The sequence below is a fragment of the Sylvia atricapilla genome, chromosome 21 (assembly GCF_009819655.1).
Source record: "Sylvia atricapilla isolate bSylAtr1 chromosome 21, bSylAtr1.pri, whole genome shotgun sequence".
Classification (NCBI taxonomy): domain Eukaryota; kingdom Metazoa; phylum Chordata; class Aves; order Passeriformes; family Sylviidae; genus Sylvia; species Sylvia atricapilla.
The window spans coordinates 9,454,787-9,475,424 of NC_089160.1; the positions used below are offsets into that span (position 1 = coordinate 9,454,787).

Genomic DNA, 20,638 nt, shown 5'->3' on the forward strand with positions numbered 1-20,638 from the left:
CTTGGTAATAATGTCCCTGGATGTTATGCAATGTCTACTTGGTAACCAGCAATTAGACTCTAGGGCTCATTTCTTTAAGTGCTCTTGGATATCAAATCTAGCACTGTAAAATTCCAGTTTCAGTTCTTAGTGTGTCACTTCTGGCTGCTTCTGTGTTTGAAGCACAATGCTGACTCTTTCTGTTGTAGGCAGAGTGCAGGTGTAGCATAAAGTAATAATTGTGTCGTCTCTAGGGCTCTGTAATTGACAAGTTTGTGTGGTTTTGGTGTTTTTCAGTATCTTGTATCTGACACTGTCCTAAAGGAGCGTTTAGATCCAGAGACCCTGGAGTCACTGGGACTCATCAAGCAGTCTCAACAGTTCAATCAAAAATCTGTTAAAATAAAGACAAAACTATTGTAAGTTTTGGGGCAGGGGTTGTTGGGGAATGGGTGGAGAGGGGCAGTGGTGATTACTCTGGTAACAATGTTTTCTCCCAAGTACTCAGTTTTCTTTGGGAAATATGTTTTGTTGCACTTTTACTTGCCTTACAAAAGAATCTTGTTAGCCCTTAGTTTTCAAACTCTTGAGAAGTATAAAATCTTATGTTAGCTATTGTTTTTGCTGCAGGGATTCCATATACACAGATTAATTAATATTTATTAGTGATATGTGAATTTACAAAGTGTAACAAAATTAGTTACTGCTCTTGCATCAGTTAAGAATAGGTTTTGTTTTCATAACTAGGCAAACATAGTTACTTTAGTTTGGGCAATGTGGGTTATGTTTATTTGGTATATAACAAGAAGAGGTTCTTAAGCATGGACTGCCACAGAGCAGTTCTCTAGAGCAGTGTGTAGAGGAAGCTTTCCTGTTCAGTGTAAATCTAATCTTTTTAGTTGTCTGCATTTGAAATAAGAGCTGGGATTTTTTGGAGAGTGCTTGATACCTTACAGGTATTCATATACTGCATTTAATAGTTTTTCCAACGGCTCAGGTAAATAAAAAAGTTCTTAAGAATGTGTTCAAAATTAGCATTTTGTATAACAAATTGCTAACAGCATAAATAAATTTCACTAGATGTGTGTTACACAGCAGTATTTAATTTCTCTTTATTTGCAGTTATAAGCAACAGAAGTTTAATTTGCTAAGAGAGGAGAATGAAGGTTATGCAAAGCTCATTGCAGAACTGGGTCAAGACTTATCTGGAAATATCACTAGTGATTTAATCCTTGAAAATATCAAATCTTTAATAGGTAAGGAATTTATTGCAAGAATATGGGCGTTGGTTTTCCTGTATGATCACAGAACACACACTGTGTTTTAGAAACAGAGTGAAGATGAAAATCAGCAATGTTAAACTTTTCTGCTCTGTCCTTCTCCACTAGGATGTTTCAATCTTGATCCTAACAGAGTTTTGGATATCATCCTAGAAGTCTATGAGTGCAGGCCTGAGTATGATGATTTCTTTGTGCCACTGATAGAGTCTTACATGTACATGTGTGAACCTCAAACTCTATGCCATATCCTTGGGTTCAAATTCAAATTTTATCAGGTAATGTATTTCCATTCTTAGTTTTGGGGGTTTGTGGTTGAACCACAGTCAGTGGTAACAGATTTTCTGCAGGTTTGGTTTGGTTGGTGTTTCTTACACATAGAAATTAGTTTTTAAGTTATAAAATTCTGGTATTAAAAGCAATAATTTCATTATTTGAGTGGCAGTCTCTTACTGTATTTTACAGGAGAATGCTTAATGTTCTCTTAAAAGAGCTGAAAACAATCTTGATAACTTCCACTTAAACTTGTAGAGTTGTGTAAGGACTGGCATGAACAAAGAAATGTACATTATAAACAAGGCTTATGCCCAGGAGTGAGGAGCATGTTTGCAGGGGAGTCATGGTAGATATTTGATAATACACTCAAGGGTTTTTTTATAAATGTATAATTAAGAATTGCATACAAGAACCATAGGATGTGAAGATAAAGTTTTTGCTTCTGAAAATACTGAATGTGTGTTGCATTTAGCTCTAGTGACTTGGCAGTAATAGCAGTTAAATAACATGGTAACAAGGAGAACTGTGGGTTAATATGTTTCATCTGAACAGGAATTTAGTGGTTCCTGTTTCATAACCTTCTGCCGTGGTCTGATTTTTTTTTTTTTTTTTAAATTTCTGATGTCCATTTTAGGATCCAAGTGGTGAGACCCCTTCCTCCTTATACAGAGTTGCTGCTGTCCTTTTGCAACATAACCTCATAGATTTGGAAGATCTTTATGTTCATGTAAGTGACAGTATTACTCTGCTGGATGCCAAAGCTAACAACTTTTAAAGAACCAAAAAATGAGATACTTGACCCTATTTCTAAAATTTCAGATTCATGATATTCTGTGTAATACCTGTAGGTGTACAGTATTTAGTGACTCTTAAAACTGTCAGTGCTTTCTTAACGCCAAATATTCAAGTAAGCACACATTGAAATATGTATGCTGATAAACTGTGTTTGAATTATCTGTGTAACATCCTCCAGATTATTTACCTTCTGGGCAGAATAGGAAGTTGGAGGTAAATGCCTAAATGATCTTCTTTAAGAGTTAGACCTGTCAAATTTTGCTTTACAAGATCAGTTTTTGAGAAGAGTGGTAGGACAATCAGCTCCAAACATTCTTTTAGTTTAATAGTGGGGTTATTTTTTAAAAATGCTTACATTTTGGAAGGTAGTGCTGCTATAAATTTGGGTGGCATTTCAGAGCCTTGGTCACAATCTCATCAGTATTGACGTGTCAGTGACTGTCCCTTGCTCCACAGGAGTGTTTTGGCTGAAAACGTGTTGGGTGGGGCAGGAGTAGGAGTGCAGGGCTCAGATAATTGCTGTGGAGTGAGGAATGTGAGACGATAATGCTTGTTTTTGAGAGAGAGTCTGGAGCTTACAAACCATGCTCAGTCTTGGGGTTCCGGCTGCCTGTGCAATCTCAGCTCAGACTTGTGCAGGTGTGGAAATGTTTCCTGCCAGTCTCAAGGCCCTCTGCAGTCACCTGCACTGTCCACCTGCATGATGGTGATTGTCAGTCCAGTTCCAGGACCTCTCTGCCACTCTCTGACTTTCCATGTTCGGGATGGTATCATTTTTTTAAACTTTTCAGTTCAGGCTTCATTTAACTTGCTATGAAAGTATCAGATAATCAGCATGTAGGTGTTGAGGCTGGAGGTGCTCATTGTGTGGCTCCCATGCCAGAGCACTGTCTGTGCCCTCCCTGTCCTTCCAGGCTGCAGAAGCTGTTCTCTGTTACATGCGTTATATATATATGTTATATATAAACATATATGTTATATATGTGTGTGTATACAGACAGCCACATACAATGTATGGCATCCTAGAGATAAAATTTACTCATTGAACTTCCACACCAGATGCTTCCTGCTGAGGCTTAGTAGTTTCCCTGTGTTTTCAGATGAGAAAAATGCAGCTCCTTAAACCTTTTACCTTTCCAAGTGGGATTTGTTCTTCCTCAAATTTCTATGAAATGGAGGAATTCTTTCCTTCTTCAATGATCAGTTTGGGCAAAGAAAGACCACTAAAAATTTTCTCGTTAGAAACATTAAAAGAAAAGATGAGTGTATCAAAGAGGTCATGACTCTGCAGTAAGTTTTGATTACTTACTTGCAGGGAAAGCATGATCTTGGTTTCAGGAGCTAAATTGAAATTTGGCTTTGTCAGAAAAAGAGCTTTTTTTTGTCTCACAACTTGACCTTTTAATTTCCGAGTGTAGGTTTATATTCCTCACCCTGAATATTCTCAAGTACAAGACTATGCTGAGATTTTTTTCATACTAGGTACTTTATCTAAGATGGTTTTTAAAGAACAAATAATACGCGTGTTTAACACACATTGCTAAGAAATAAAAAATTTGATAAGCTTTAAATGGTATTTCTTCAAAATAAAGGTACAATCGAAGTGTGTTCCAGTAAGTGTGTACCAGGTAGGTAGGTTACCTGGTTTCCCTTGGTGATTGAATTTTTCTTACCTTTAGATGAGCAATATTTGGAATATTCTCTTTGATTAAAGGCACTGAGTTGTGTTAATGTTACCATGCAGGATCTGTGTAGTTGTCACCATAAAGCTACAGCTGAATTTGAGGGCGGGTGGCTCTGACAACAAATGGTTGTGAAGAATAGTGTGGTATTATTTCTCCTGAGTCCTTAATTTCAGACTGGTCTGCTCGTAGTGTAATTCCTGGTTTGGGATGGCAGCAAGGAAGAGAAACTGATCCCCTGACGGACTGTCAGATTAGTAAGCAGAAAGTACCAAGTTCATCCCCAGGCTCAGGTGATCCACAGTAGCAGTTGGTGACTTCAGTTTTCAGATGTAATGTTCTGTTTTCCCAGCTCCTCCCGGGGGATAATGCCATCATTGAGGAACACAAGCGGGAGATAGTGGAAGCCAAACAAATTGTCAGAAAACTTACAATGGTCGTCTTATCATCTGAAAAGACTGAGGAAAAAGAGAAAGAGAAGGAAAAAGAGGAGGAGAAAACTGAAAAGGTGTGACTGAGTAAATTTCTTTTCAGTAAAATTTTTTGAATGACATTAAGCAAAACAACTGTTATACAAACATACCTGTGTTTATTTGAAAAAGAGTTTTGTACTTGGGTGGCTTGACTTTGTCTTCCAACCACTCTTCTGTTATATTGAATGTGCAAAAATGCGTGGTTTGGGGTTTGTTCTGGATTTCTGTACAGAAAATATTCTTGGTTCAGTGCCTAATTGATTTCTTCCCTCCCTTTTTGTTGTATTGGCTCCTCTAAGTATGCCCCACCATTTCTACACTTGACAGCCTTTAACTGCACTTCCAGCATTCATGATACTATAATCCTAGTTGATTTCATAAAAATAAGGACATTAGTTCTCTCAGTCAAGAATGGGGACATAAAGAGCTGCCAAACATAGGAATGTTGGTATAATTGTCCTGCACTGTAGACAGAGCTTATAACTGAAGATTTGAGTTGTAACTGCTCACTGTGCTTTCCTTTAAGGCTCTACTTCCATATGTGTAAATTTAAACTCTTCATTTCAGTTCTTACTATGTCAGGTTCATGTTGCCCTAGGTCTAGTTTGATTTAGTGTGTGCAAGCCTTATTTTGGAAACAAAATTATTTAATCTCTTGGAGGCCATTCTGTTGTCATCTTTGAGTACTTAAGTACTTCTTAAACACCTTATTTAAAACAAAAAAAACCCCAAACAACAACAAAACAAAGAAGGAAAATAAATGCTTGGTATATACATTTTTAAGTTGCATGCTGGAGTAGGTGGAGTCACCATCAGTCCTTGATGGTTTCTGTTCTTGGATTTCTGTATCCTGCTGCATTCCTTATCAGTCTGCTTTGTCTGCCTGTTCCTACTTCTTCTACTCCTCTTTGATTCTGTTATCTCTGACCTTCCTTCCTCCTTTCATTTTTCTTTCCTAACTTGAAAAATCTAATTCCATTTTTTTCCCCTCAGGCACCTAATGCAGTCACTGCCCTCTGGCTCTCAACTGCAGTCACAGCTGCAGCTTAAACAGATTCCTTGCACTCACTGCAAATTTCTCATCCCCTTTTGCTTCTACCACACAGCTTTGGCCCACCTGCTCTGCTGTCAGATGGGACTGCCAGGGTTTTCTGAAGAGTGTTTGTCACCCTGCTCTGATGGGAAATAAACTCTGGATGGGACATGGGGTGCATTGCAAGTAATGTCAGAGGAGTTGAGACAGCTTTCATGGCTAAGCTTTAGAATTAAGAACCAGAGAATTTTAAGCTCTAGCAGAAACTGCAGCATTTTTCTGAAGGATTAAAATGACAAAGGCCGAGCCTGTGCAATGGGAAAATCAAGAGCTGTACTTAAGAGAAACCTATTTCTGTGGCTGCACACACTGTTATGCAGTACAATCTTTTCTTGAAAAGCTTGTTTCTGTGTTAGAAGTATTTTTGTATGTGCTTAGCTGTGCACTCCATAGCAGTTAGGGGAGTTAACTACATGTGAAAGCTGTTGTCAGCCTAAGTTCAGGCACACTGTATCAAGCATGTCATTGTACTGGTTTTGATACAGTGTCATGGAATAAATGCCTGCATAAGGAATACTGTGTTTAAAAATACTGACCTGACTTTTCTTTTAAATCCACAAAGTGTTTAGTTTGTGTGGTTAAAATCCATTATTGTCTCATGACTCTAATATGAAGGATTTAGTCTTGACAGATGTGCTGCCCATTTTGCCTTTTGAGATGCCTTTGCCATGACTGTGATAGGCCATGCAGGTCACCGTGTGGGCAGCAGGGATGGCTTTGGCTGCAGTTCCAGCCTGAGCCCTCTGTGCACACACATCTTGACTTTTGGAGAGCTCCTGGCAGAACTGGCTCACCCAAAAGCCAAGCAGCATCTGAGCTCCCTCCGTTCGGCATGAGCAGAGACCTCCTTGGTTTGGCTATGGAGCATTCTTCTGTGTGTCACCATGTGCTGTGCCATTCTATATCTTCAAAACTATCAGAAAAATGTTTGCCCCTGTTAAAGTTTTAAAAGGGGAAAAAAGCCACTAAAACCATGCAAACTGTTTGTTTTGTTAATTAATTATTAATTAATTATTGTCAGTCGGTCTTCTCTGCTTGTGTTGTTTAAATAAAATTATATTTTGCTTAAAAATAATAGAAATATTTTATCCTAGAGTTGTAATCTTCCTTCCCTGAATGTAAACATCATCTTAGGCTTGTAGTTACTTACGGCTCGTTTTCCTTACTGTTAGTCACTTAAGAATAGACTTTTATCTTGGAGGCCAGGGAAAACCAATTTATAACAATGAAACATATCAATACCATGCCCCTGAAAAAGTGCTTCAAGGCATGACCTTAATTGCAGATTCCTGTTTCCTCTTATGCCTGTATTGCAAGGGGAAGTTTTGGAAAACTGGGTAGACTTGCACTTAAGTCCAGAGTCTCCTAGAATAGATGCTAATGTAAAATTATTGTACAGGCACACTAGGACAGACACAGGGTTTGAGTGTGGCTTAGCTTTTTTTATTTTCTAATCTGCTTTTGCAAGAGAAGTTTGTGCTTTTAAACCCAGAAAAACCCAGAGCAGAAAAGATTCTAAAGTGCTTGCATTGTTCTTAAAATGTCCTGTAAGGAAATAAGCTGCAATAGCTTGTGACAGTTTGAAAAATATGTGATCAGACAACTTTATAAATTTGTTTAGTTTTTTCTTTGATCCAGATGTTAAATTCTACATGGACTGGTTTATAATTTCTTTTGAGGTTTGCTGATTGCTTAAATGCCTGGCTGAGTTTTATTTTGCATGTTTTTATTATGCAGTTGATATACAAGGCTTTTTTCTCTAGCTGCGGATTGCAGCTGCTTACAGAGAAGTACTAATGAGACTTTATGAACACACTTTTTCTTTATTGGCTTTCAGCCTCCTGATAATCAGAAACTTGGATTGTTGGAGGCCTTGTTGAAGATTGGTGACTGGCACCATGCTCAGAGCATCATGGATCAGATGCCTCCCTTTTACTCCACGTCCCACAAGGCCATCGCCGTCGCGCTGTGCCAGCTGGTGCACGTCACCATTGAGCCTCTGTACCGCAGGTAAGGTGACAGCCAGGACCCTGCTGCTGCTGCTCAGGGCCAGACAGCTGCCTCACTGCTTGAACTCACCCATGAACCCCATTAGCTGCTGCTGCTCAGGGCCAGACTGCTGCCTTACTGCCTCATTTCACCCATAAACCTCATTATAGACACATTCCTAACCTTTTCGCTTCTGTTCCGTGTGAAATGCCACCCGTTTTATTTTCCAGAGTTGGTGTACCTAAAGGAGCTAAGGGGTCACCAATCTCCTCTTTGCCAAACAAGAGGGCACCAAAACAAGCAGAGAGCTTTGAAGAGTTGAGAAAGGAAGTGTTCAACATGCTTTGTTACCTTGGTCCTCACCTGTCCCACGATCCCATTTTATTTGCAAAAGTCGTGCGCCTTGGAAAGGCATTTATGAAAGAGGTTGGTATGACACAACACATTTTTCACAATGTGAAAAATGCCAATTATTCTTATGGCCAGAAGTGCTTGTCTCATAATGCTCATAATTCATATACCACCTGGAGGGAGGCTTTCATGTCCAGCTGCACCTGATGATGCAGAGCTAAGAACACAGATAATTTATGGGTTTGGAGATCTTTTTGTTCAAAATTGATTTTGTCAAGAGAATTTATTCTTATGTTCCAAGCTGTTCCTCTCATAGGCTGAGAGACGTACAATAACTTTGGGTTCCATGTAGTATTTGTAATAAAATCATGGGAAGTTCAACTATTTCCCTACTCCCATATCTCGGTGTAATTCCATGGCATTTTCTCATCCAGAATGGTAAGATTTCCCAGTGGTAAACACTGACTTCACAGCATGCTCATTTCTTGTGGCCAGTGAGAAGACTGATACCACTTCAGTGGCAGCTATTTTGCACTGACAGCATAGTTAAGTTGAAAATTGTAATTTTAAGTTACTAATGCATTTTATTGCTGTCAGCAGACTATTAGGATTACTTTGTAATTGAGATGTTGAAAGTTTGTGAGAAAGCCTTGTTTCCGAGGATATCTACACTGGAATGGAGTTTACTGGGTTATAGGAATCTCTTGTGCAGGTTCAGTGTAAATAAATAACAGTGTAGTGTGTTTCTGACAAGAATGAGCAACATTTTAGCTGTTTGCTCTAGGTTGGAGCTATGAAGAAACTCGTCAGTGACAGAGTGGTTAAGGTAACATAGGGAAAGTTATTTTTAATGCATTGTTGCCCTCAGCATGTTCTAGTTGTGAAACTACATTTAACACACAGTAGAAAAACTTGTTACTGAAGGTAATTTGACTCTAAGTTAACTCATACAGTAGTTTAGAAGTTAGACTACTAACACTGCACTGCAGCTTTCATGCTAAAGTGTACCTTTAAAATAATTGTGCACTTACTGGTGTGATAGCTTAATATGCTTTTCGTGGTGAGTGGAGCAAGCAGAGAGAAAAAGTAATTTAATAACAGAGACTAAAAGCTTAAGAGGGTGTCACTCTGAGAGGAAGATGGGAAAATAATCTATGGCTGTTGCTAACTGTGTAGAAAGTCCTCAGATTTTTTTAGGTAGAAGGTGAATACTTAGACTTTTTTCCCTCTCCAGTAAGAAAGTTCAATATTTCATATCTAATAGCGAGTTTCTTTGTAGCTTTAGCTATTACTTCTTTTTGAACAAAATTGTACAAAGCCCCTCTATATGGAAGGAATGCATTTCATTCGTGCATTTGAGTTTCTGTTTAAAAATACTTCAGTGCTGACAGATGTGGCAAATTAAACATTTAATAAGAGATGCTTGGCCCTTCAGGTTTATGCTTCTGGTGAGATAGCTCTGTTGTGAAACTGTAACTGTTACATTAACTGTGATACAATTAACATTCTTTGTTATAGTTTCAGTCTGATGGAAGCAAGCAGGAAGATAAAGAGAAAATGGTGAGTTCATTGTAGGGGAAGGTGTTTTTATGCAAGATTGTAATGGTGACCAAATGTGCATTTTGCTTCTTATTTGCTTGGAATCAGCTGGAAATCCTCCAGCTATTTATTCTATAAATATACTTTATGGCAGGGAAAAGCAGAGAGAAAAGACAAATTTTGGTGGGTTTTTTTCTCATTGCTGCTATAGTTATTCTAAAACAGCTCAGTGGAAAAGAACAATGTTTAAGAAAGGGTAAGGATAGGATACTGAAAACATGGAAATTGGAAATGTGTCTTGCAAACATGTATAATGCTGTCAGGTTTTTTATCTGAAATTTTTTAAAGTAGAAGTAAGGGTGAGGAATATCTTAATTCATTTAAAACAGTTACTAAAATGAATTTTCTCCTGTGTTGCACTTCATGCAATCCACAGAATATCTATTTTTTAATGGTATGTTTGATTTGAAAATGAGTGCAACCTGCTGGAGATTTCAGCAGCTTAGCTGTAGTACCTTATATAGGCAGATAAAATATTGACAGCATATATAGTCCATAAATGATTTATTAAATGGTTTATGATGGGAGATATTTCTAGGTCCTATTTAGATTTTGCTCTGGAACTCTTAATCTTGTGGTATGGTTGGGTATTTTATCACATTTTCCATTTGTGCATTGCATGTATAACACTGTTCTGAGGCGCTTCCTGGTAGTTACCTTGGGTTTTTCTTTATCCCAGGAGACCCTGTTCAGCTGTTTGCTGAGTATTACTGATCAAGTCTTGCTTCCATCTCTTTCCCTGATGGACTGCAATGCCTGCATGTCTGAGGAGCTGTGGGGAATGTTCAAAACCTTTCCCTACCAGTACCGGTGAGTAGAAGGGTTTGTTTCCCCCCACGGATGGGCTGTTGGAGTGGCTCTTCTGATCTCCCTTTCCCTGTGTGGCTCTGCAGGTACCGTCTCTATGGGCAGTGGAAGAATGAAACTTACAATAGTCACCCACTTCTTGTGAAGGTCAAAGCTCAAACCATAGACAGAGCCAAATACATCATGAAGTGAGTAGTTATTCCCATAAGTAACCATGAACCGTAGGACACTGTATCGTACATCACCAGCGGGAGAAGAAAAAGCTTGACAAATATGTAATGACTTAGTAATTTTCCAGATAGTCCTTGTTCATAAAGTGTTGAATGTATTGTGGTTAAAAACCATCATATAAGTGAGGATAAGACAAATTTGTCACCAGCATGGATATAGAATCTCTGAAAAATGTCCCATTAAATGATGGGTATGGGTATTTTTTTGATAAATTGCTTTGCTTATGGAAATGTACAAGTGCTATGTCTTTCCTCTAGGTGTGGAGACTCGTCCAAAGAGTCTCAAGAATGTTGCGTTCTCTGTAGATTTGAATGTATGGCAGTTAGTTGAACAGAATGACGATTTATTCTCATCCTCAAGTGGGCTCCCAGCAATTTCAGATTTACCTCACATTTGACGTCACTGTCAGGGAATGAGGTTCTCCATTTGCCAGAAGCAGATGGTGTGGTGTTACAGTGTGGATAGTCAGAACCTTTCCATATAGGCAGGACAGTAATTGTTTCTGGGTAAAAGCCTTTGGCCTCAGAGCTGTGAAAGCTGGAACAGTTGTTTGGATTCCCTTCTGGCTTGCTGCACACCATTAACCTCTCCAGTGGATTCAGCTGTGCAGGAGAACCACAGTGCTGTCAGCTGTTGAAGATTGCTGTGTGTGCAATTTACTGTCAGCTTCAGGTTTCAGGCTGAGCTCAAATCTTCAGTAAGAGATAACTGTGGAACTGTAAGAAAGACAGTAATCCTGTTTTTCAGTGAACAGAATGTAACAAAAACTGACTGATCTGTGGCTAAGTTAAATTTCCCAGAGCAACTAACAGCATCACATGGTAGTTTGGTGTATGTGGTACAGGTTTCACTGACGACTTCTGAAAGGAAAACGTTGGAAGTTGAAGCTGGAATATGGTCCACAGTAACAGAGAGGGATGACTGGATTGGTTGGACTGTCTGCACCTTGGAGGATTTCTCCATTTCCAGTTCTCAGTGGATTAGTATTTCTACGCTAAGATGTCTTGAAAACGCATTTGCTAATGAGAATTTAGTCTCTGAGACTAACAAAGATGTTTCTTCACTGAAACTAACCTGTTTTAATATTCTTCTGGCTTGTCTTTTATAGTAAAATATTTTCTCATTTACAGGCGCTTAACGAAGGAAAATGTGAAACCCTCTGGAAGACAAATTGGGAAGCTCAGCCACAGCAATCCTACAATTTTATTTGATTATGTATGTAGTTACATGTATTTGAATGCTATTTCATCCTGACAACAGATAACTGAAGTTCGGGAGGGGACCTGCAATTCTAATTTCACTATTTTTTACTTTTGATACAAATTTTTAAATATAGTAATTTTTTAGTATTGCATATGGTAGGATACTAACTGTGACTTAATAATACTTAGTGAGATATTAAATTTGGAAACATCTCCTGAGTAACCAACTGCAGAAAAAAAATGTAATTTGAGATAGCAGAGGTGGGTCTCAGGTCCAGGGATGGCTGATCAGGTTCTGCAGAATGCAAATTCAGGTTAAGTTGCTCTGACAGTTTTCTGTGAGTGGGGCGGGGATGGATCAGGGTCATTTAGAAGAAAAAGCTTTGAGGTCTGAAATACACCTAAGAGGGTGGGCAGGATTTGTAAGATTGCTTGGTGCTACAGAGTGCTGGAGAGGTGTTAGAATGTGTTGATGGGCCTCCATCTGATTCACAGATGTGACCTAAGGGTATTGATTTACCAGTTTTCAGATTGTACTTGAAGAAATTACTGCTGCAATATCCATACATATGAGTCATGTACCAAAGAGAACATCCTAGAATTTGATTAATACAGTTTACTAGTACTCTTTCATGACCTAGCTTCATGGCTTGGGTTTTTGGTTTTTTTTTTTCTTTAATAGTCTTTTATTACTGTATGTAGCAAGAGGAAATCCTGCTGCTGAGGTTTAGGATTCTTAAGAAATACTAGGAAAAAAAAGTTTTCATCATTTTATTTACTGATAACTGAAAAGAGAAATTACACAGGACTGTTTTTACATGTTAGAGACATTTCACTGGTATCTTTAGAGTACTAGATAGGTTAATGAGATTGCCTGTTTACTCTGACAATTGTTTAGGACCTTTGAAAAATTAATTTTAAGCATGTTTTGTGTAGCTTCTGAAGATAAGTATTGTTAAATGCCTTTATTATGTGAAAGATAAGGAGTAGTGTCCCTGTTCAGCTGAATGTCTGTTGTAACTTGCAGATTTTATCACAAATACAAAAATATGATAACCTGATAACTCCGGTGGTTGATTCCCTGAAGTACCTCACTTCCCTGAACTATGATGTCTTGGCATGTATCCTTTGGTGTCAATTACTGCATCACTTATTGATAGAGCTGCAGTTGTAGCCAGGTTAAATCTGTTATCTGTGACTAAATTCTGTCTGTTTTCTCTTCTTGCTCCTTTTTGTTGGAACTTCAGTGAAGTTTGCAAATACCTTTGCACTTGTAGTGGGTTGTGGAACCCTCTCTGTTAATCTTTTCACTCTATGAAAATTATTTTTTGTTTTTACTGCTTTCACTCTTGTAGGCATAGTGATCTTATAAATAGTGAGGTAAATACTGCTTTTAGGTTACTATGTCATGGTTTTATTTTTTTAAAACCATAACTATATTATTGCTTGCTGTACTTATATATCATGTTCATATATTACAAAAGCCAGAAAAACAAGTCTCTGTAACTTTTGTGCTTGTAAGTTGAGGAAAAATACTCTCTTTAACTCCACTAAAGATTGTATCATTGAAGCATTGGCAAACCCTGAGAAGGAGAGAATGAAGCATGATGACACTACAATCTCAAGCTGGCTGCAAAGTTAGTATTCTTGTTTTATTTATTACAGTAATGCTTAAAATACTTCACCCTCCCTCCCATGATCTATTGAACCATTGATCATTATGATCAATATTTCACTTCACCTGCTGGCTGATATTTTAAACAAAACTGAGAGCTGGCAGGTTGAATCAATTGGAGATCTTTCCCCTTTGTATTGCAGACATGAACGTATTGCTGAGATGCCATGTGCACTTTGTTGTGTTTATTTAATGAAGAGGTGCAGTCACAGCTGTTTCTCTCTGCTTTAGGTCTGGCAAGTTTTTGTGGTGCTGTTTTCCGAAAATACCCCATTGAACTTGCAGGCCTCCTGCAGTATGTGGCCAACCAGCTGAAAGCTGGCAAGAGGCAAGTACTGAACAATACAGATTATAAACCCAGATTGTATAAAGTGTTATTTCTCTGATACACAGGCACTGGTGGCTCTAGCAGTGGTAAACTCCATTCATAGCACTGGGAAGGCTGAATAGCAGAAAGAAAGAATGATACACTCCTTAGTACTTTATTTTTCCTCTGATTGTACAGATGGGACATTCTTGAAGCAGTGATTTTTTATCTTTAACTTATTTTAGTAGTTTTCTTAACAGCTGACCAGACAGGGGAGAAAACCTGCCAGTGTGTAATTTCATCATAGAAATTATTGTACATTATTCAAAAAATAAGTAGCCATTATATAAAGCAGTGTGACTGTTGCAGTTTGTTTTTCTTTTCTCATAATGTCTTCTCTGCAGGGATGACTCTTAACATTTTAATATTATTTAAATACTTTATCCAATTTATTTAGTGGTAGTTAACTGTTTCTTCATGTGTCAGTGTCAATCATAACTCAAAACAAGATTTCCAATTTGACTTTTCCTTTTGTCTTCCCATTGTCATCATTTAGTAGTATTGTTTCATTTACTTACTTAATTTTATCACATAGGTGAGTATCAGCTTTTTTCTATTGGAAATCCCCGTATGGTTATTGGAAGGCAGCTCACCAATGCTGATAACACAGGTGTTATTTTAGGGTAGTTATGTTGAGAAATGTAGTTTTTTTCCCCTTCCCTGCAACACAGACATTCAATCTCATGCTCCTATGTCCCTGCTTTTTGTTCTGATGATGGCAATCACATTGAGCTACAGAGGAAGGGTAAGTAATGTTCATTGTCTTTCCCCAAAATCACAACTGTAAGTATTTTGGGGAAAAAAAGTCAGTTCAGTACTGGGATCATAAAAATAAAATTAACTGTGACCAATTTCGAAGGACTGCAATATTCAGGTGTTTAAATTGGAGCTTATGCTGGTGTGGCACAGTTCCCAGACAGAAAACTTACTTATGGTTGGAACAGCAAATAAAAATATAAGCCATATGAATTATTTAAAGATGAAACGTTGTTTTGGAAGGCATGGGTCAGTGCTTTTTATTAGTCAGTCACACAAAATTCAGAAGTTGACTGGAAAAAGTTGCTGCTTTGTGTGACTGGTTTACAATTTACTATACTTCTCTTGAGTAAAAGTCTTTATCCTTATGGAATTCAGAGCAGGAAGTAGAACCTAGTCTCTGGGCTAGGATGATTATTGGAGTATTTTATATATTCTGTGTTTCAAGTTAAAGTAAGACGTTTTCCATGTTTCCAAGTAACCTCTCCAGACTAACTTTGCCAGTACATTTCTAAGGCTGTGTACTATTCTAGAAACTCTTAACAAAAATACAGAATATTCCATATTCATGAAACAACTGTATAGGTACAGTTTGAAACATAGAAAACAACAAAAGGGGCAATAAACTTTGATTCATTTGCTGATACTTCATAGCACCACATTCACTACCACCTTCAAAAACAGTTAAGTTCTGAAGGGGTTCTGAAATCCAGCTGTTGAATGACTGCATTGCTTTTAAGTACTAGTTTTTTACTTGCAATAAAGAAATCCTTGTGCTTGACAGACCAGTTTCTTCTGGAGAAAAGAATGAAAATGTTGTTTGCCATGCACTGTGGTGCTGCTGTGTAATATATATTGAATGTCACAGCTTCTGGTTCTTTAACAAATTGTCTTGTTTTCACTCCACTTTTCTGTTTGCTTTGTAGCTTTGATTTGCTTATTTTAAAAGAGGTGGTGCAGAAGATGGCAGGGATAGAAATTACTGAAGAAATGACGATGGAACAGTTGGAAGCCATGACAGGTGGAGAACAGCTGAAAGCTGAGGTTTGTGTTAAGTGTAATAACAATGACTGGTTTTTATTGGTGCTCCTAAAGACTCTGGTTCAAGAGTTCTGGCAGCATAGCTGGGAAAGGTGTGTCCTTTACTGGAGCTGAGCTCTGCTGAGCTGACAGGCCTTGAGAGTGGCAGCCAGTGCAGTGCAGATGTGAACATTCATTCTTGTGCATCACAGCGGCTCATATCCAGGAGAGTGTGACCTGACAGAGCTGTGCATTCCTGCAGCCACTGGGCTTGGCTGTTCTGCAGTCCTGCCTCAACCCTGCTTGGGGGGAGCAGCAAAACCTAATTAGCTAATTAATTAATTATTTTGACACCAGCAAAAACTAATTAAAGCATAAAGACTGGCTGCCTCCTGATTCTTCCATGCATACATTGCAGTACAGGATCCAGAAAGTTTTACTGATGGACAGGGAACTCTCCTGCTGTTAGTTCATCAGTATTTCTGCAGTCAGCAAACGCAGATTTCATATGTGATGCACTATTTTCCAGCTTGGGTGACACTTTGTCTGTACTGTGCAGGGTGGATACTTTGGCCAAATCAGGAACACGAAGAAATCATCTCAGAGATTAAAAGATGCATTATTGGACCATGATCTTGCTCTCCCACTGTGCCTGCTTATGGCTCAGCAGAGAAATGGTGTTGTCTTTCAAGAAGGAGGGGAAAAACATCTGAAGCTAGTGGGAAAACTGTATGATCAGGCAAGTAAAACCACCTGTATTTATGAGACCTGCTCCTTTTTGATAACTTCTAATGTATTCAGCATTAAATAAGAAAATCCATGGAATTGCATATGAGAATCCAGTACAATAAATAGAAATACATAAGAATTTCAAAAGTAATTGCAGGCTTGCTCTATTAAAATATATGGATATATTTAAAGTATATTATATTGACAGGTGACATCTGAGTAAAAGAGCAAAGCATTCTTTGTCATAAAAAGTTAAATGCTTATTTTTTAAGTATCCATCATGTTTTTCTAATCTTACTTTGCTAGTGAAACTTACTTTTTAAAAAAATAATTCTTTTGCTGTCTTAGGCAGTAGGAACTAGTTGCATTCCTTTCTGGTAGAATAGAGTGCTCATGAGTTCTGCTGGCTTTTCTAGGTGGAGTTTTTTATTTTATTGTTCTTCCCCCTTGAGAATATTTTTGCTCTGCTATTTGGTGTTAGCATTTTAAACAAGAAACAAAAAGGAAAAACAAGCTTTGAAGCTCTCCCTAACTGTTGAACAAAATAGTATGTTCACTGACCTTTTGTATTTTTTACTTGCAGTGCCATGACACCCTGGTACAGTTTGGTGGGTTTTTAGCATCCAATCTAAGCACAGAGGATTACATAAAGCGAGTGCCTTCTATTGATGTTCTCTGTAATGAGTTTCACACACCTCATGATGCTGCATTTTTCCTCTCCAGGCCCATGTATGCACACCACATTTCAGTGAGTACAGCTCTTCACACCTGGTACCAGTACATGTGGTGCCTTCCAGATAAAGTTTCTTTGCTAAATAAAATTTGTGAACTTTTGTGAGTAGAGTTAGAAATAGAAGCTGTGGGCTGGGACAGGTTATCCTTAATCTTAGAAAATATGGCCCATGTGTCAACTTTAGCTACAACCTCTGTCAGTTGTGTCAATGAAATCACCTCTTTGGGTGTCTTGGGTTATCAGTAGGAATTCTCTTCTTCCCTGTTCCCTCAAAGGTGTCAGTTCTTCTGCAGTGTTCTGGATGGATTTTTGCTGTGGTGGAAAGCGTTGCAGCTGCCAAATGGGGTGCTGTCTTGGGAAGTGCCAGAAATGAGTTTGTTCCTGCATCTAAACAGTTCAATATGGAGAGCAGTTGTTTCTGGGTGTAGTAGGATGTGTTACTATAACAACAGGTAGCAGCATCAGTGAGGAAAGATAAAACCATCCAATAAGGTTAAAGACTAAAGGTTCTCTATGAGGTTCTTCAGTGCTTTATGCACTGACATTTCACAAGTAAATGTATAGAAAAGTTCAATTATATTACTAAGTTTAATTTTTGTATACATAGCTTACAGATTCTTATTCCTTTTCTTTTTTTAATCCACAGTCAAAGTATGATGAACTGAAAAAAGCTGAGAAGGGAAATAAGCAGCAGCACAAAGTTCACAAATACATTACATCATGTGAGCTGGTGATGGCTCCTGTTCACGAAGCTGTGATTTCTCTGCACCTCCCCAAAGTGTGGGATGACATCAGCCCTCAGTTCTATGCCACATTCTGGTCTTTAACCATGTATGACCTTGCTGTGCCACACAGCAGCTATGACAGAGAAGTCAATAAACTTAAAGTCCAGATGAAAGCCATAGATGACAATCAGGAAATGGTATGTTGATATAATTTTGTGGTCCAGTTTAAACTTGCTAGCCTTAAAAGTGTTTCTTTTCATTATACTTAAGTATTACATTAAGATTGTTTAGATCTGGGAAGTTTTGTCATCTGGTTCACCCATTCTGATTGCCACAATAACATGATTTGGATTGACTTTTCTTCGTAATTCCCACATTAAAAGTACTAGTGACTCCAGTAAGTGACAATTACTAAAAAATCAATGTCAGGAAGCAGATCTTGACACCTGTCTATGGTTTGTCTGTTCACTCTTGTCTTAACTGTAGTCAGCAAATATTCATAAAATCAGTTGATTATTACAGCAGAACATTTTTTAAAGTGAAAAGTTTTTCAAGTATTCTTTAGTATTACCAGGAACTTACTGTTCTGTCTATAGCAAGTTTAGTATAAATACTAAATGAGTTACACTGACATTTTACAGCCTCCAAATAAAAAGAAAAAAGAAAAAGAACGTTGCACAGCTCTGCAGGACAAGCTCCTTGAAGAGGAGAAGAAGCAGTTAGAGCATGTGCAGAGGGTTCTGCAGAGACTGAAACTAGAGAAAGATAACTGGCTTCTGGCAAGTAAGTGTGCCCGGGGGAAATGCTGTGGGTGTTTCTGGAGTTGTCACTGTCTCCAGAACTTCCTTGCATGAATACTCTTAAATGTTGATTTGAAAATTGGATCTCCTCACATGATGAGGTCTGTTAGCAAGGGGAATTTGTAGTTAGAATGTAATGTGTCTTTGCAGATACTGAGTAGTTGGTTTTCATAGAGAAGTTTTTTGTTTCTTGCAACATCAAGACGTTTTACATTTTGCCCTAATTTAGAAAATAAGTTAGAGATTGACCAATTCCGTAGAAATTTGTAATTGCAAGCTGGCTTGTACTTGTTAACTGCAGTTGGAATGCTGCTACATTAGTGTAATTGCTACAAGACAAAAAATAGCCCTGTAAAGTCTCAATGATTGGTTTAACTTCCTTTGTTTGAGTCTTGTGATTGGGAGCAATATGCCAGGGTTTGGGTGCTGGCATAAACCCAGTTCCAGTGACAGGATTGGTGTTGTGCCAGCCTGAGGGCCCCATGTGTGAGACAGCATGCACATGTTTCATAGGGCAGGTAACACAGCAAGCAGAACCAAGTTTCTTCTACAAAATGTCTGTAATGTTTCATCTTGCTTGTGAACTCTGCTGGTGTGGTTAATCTGAAGTGTTTCTCTCTGGTCAGTTTTCTTCTCTGGATGAACTTTGAGTTTGTAACTGGAGTAGTAGTTCGTCTGTCCCAAGAAGCCTAGCATAACCCAGTGGAAAAGTTTTGTTGTCCAACTCATGTAAGATCCATCCAACTGGTTTAATGAAGAAGCACTGTTCCCTATATTCAGTGTGCTGTAGCAAATGAACTACAAGAAGTCAGTGTTTGAAAAATTACTGCCTGATTAAAACTTGGTCTGGGGTGACTTGGTAAATTTGTCTACTTAAAAAAGAACCCAAAAATATGTAGAAAATAGTTTGCATAGTAACTCTTTGTGGATACTGGGAATTGCTTATTGTTGTCTCTTCTGCTCGGGCTTCAGCTGAAGGAAGTTTCCCAGCATTTTGTCCAGAGGCAAGCTTACTATTTCAGCAGTTTGCCCATTAAAATAAATAAGAAATAGCAATTGGAGACTGCGTGTTCTGACTGGCTGTTCACTTGCTTTGTTTGTACACTTCTGTTGCAACACATACCTGATTCTCCTATGAACTGTGATTCCCTTGATAGAGTTTTTTTTTTTAGGTATCAAATATTTGTTGTAACCTTTGAGATAGACACTAAAATAAAACAAAGTCAACATAAAGTTTTTAGTTAACTAAAATCTGACAGTCCTTTCTTGAGCAAGCTTTATTCCATGAGCATCATAAAATTGAAGCAGTCAAACCCCGGGCAGTGACTTATGGCCTTTGCAAAACCAGCAATGGCCCTTGTGAGGATCATGGCTGTTCTTCCTTTGAAGGCATCCACTTGCAGTCTATAATTCTGTACTTCCCTCTGACCTTGCTTTCGTGCTGTACATTCCTCTCGGATGCTTTTTATGCTCCTTGTTGCCATGGGAGCCCTTTGGGTATGTGCTGGGCTGTTGAGTTTACCAACCTGTGGTTGGTCAAACACAAACAGGTAACTCCTGAATTTGATACAGTGCAGTCTTTTACTCAGTGTGGGAATGAAACTTTCACAAAATGTGTTTCCGAGTGGTGGTTTATTGACAGCTGTTCTTTAAATTCCTCTGTGTTTGATTAATTGGAAAAATTATTATTAATGGATTCTATAGAGACAGCATGTTCTTCAGTTGCAAAGGAAACCAAACTGCAAGTCAGCCCCATGTAGAAAGGTGAAAGAAAGAAAATGTTCTAGGGAAATGGCAGGTGGTTGCTTTGCTGGTGTGCACAATTTGAGCAGGTGGAGGAGTGTACTGAAACATTCCCAGAAGCTGTTTTTAGCACTGTTGTGTGAAAGAAGAATTTTGCTAATAAGAAATAAACATTTGCTGCATCCACCCTGCTATTCTATCCCCACCCTCACACAGTTGCACTTATATTGACTTTTCTGATCAGTGCCAAAAATATATCTGAAATGCAAGTGGCTAAACATGCAAACACCAGAGTATGGATCTGTCATACTGAACTTCTTGGAGGAGAGAGTAGTT

General features: G+C 38.3%; 1 protein-coding gene across 3 annotated transcripts in view; it reads left to right on the forward strand.

Annotated features, from left to right (window-relative positions):
* The window catches only part of THOC2 (THO complex subunit 2), a 43,875-nt gene that overhangs the window by 9,995 nt on the left and 13,242 nt on the right, over positions 1-20,638 (forward strand). For all 3 annotated transcript variants that reach the window (XM_066333734.1, XM_066333732.1, XM_066333733.1), the window contains exons 6-24: positions 277-398; positions 1,102-1,235; positions 1,368-1,534; positions 2,167-2,259; positions 4,362-4,517; positions 7,413-7,585; positions 7,795-7,990; positions 9,434-9,475; positions 10,194-10,324; positions 10,408-10,509; positions 11,683-11,767; positions 12,782-12,875; positions 13,311-13,391; positions 13,661-13,757; positions 15,479-15,596; positions 16,132-16,311; positions 16,885-17,049; positions 17,681-17,956; positions 18,401-18,542. In XM_066333734.1, coding sequence (XP_066189831.1) covers positions 277-398; positions 1,102-1,235; positions 1,368-1,534; positions 2,167-2,259; positions 4,362-4,517; positions 7,413-7,585; positions 7,795-7,990; positions 9,434-9,475; positions 10,194-10,324; positions 10,408-10,509; positions 11,683-11,767; positions 12,782-12,875; positions 13,311-13,391; positions 13,661-13,757; positions 15,479-15,596; positions 16,132-16,311; positions 16,885-17,049; positions 17,681-17,956; positions 18,401-18,542 — 2,554 coding nt within the window. The remainder of the gene's footprint in view (positions 1-276; positions 399-1,101; positions 1,236-1,367; positions 1,535-2,166; positions 2,260-4,361; positions 4,518-7,412; positions 7,586-7,794; positions 7,991-9,433; positions 9,476-10,193; positions 10,325-10,407; positions 10,510-11,682; positions 11,768-12,781; positions 12,876-13,310; positions 13,392-13,660; positions 13,758-15,478; positions 15,597-16,131; positions 16,312-16,884; positions 17,050-17,680; positions 17,957-18,400; positions 18,543-20,638) is intronic.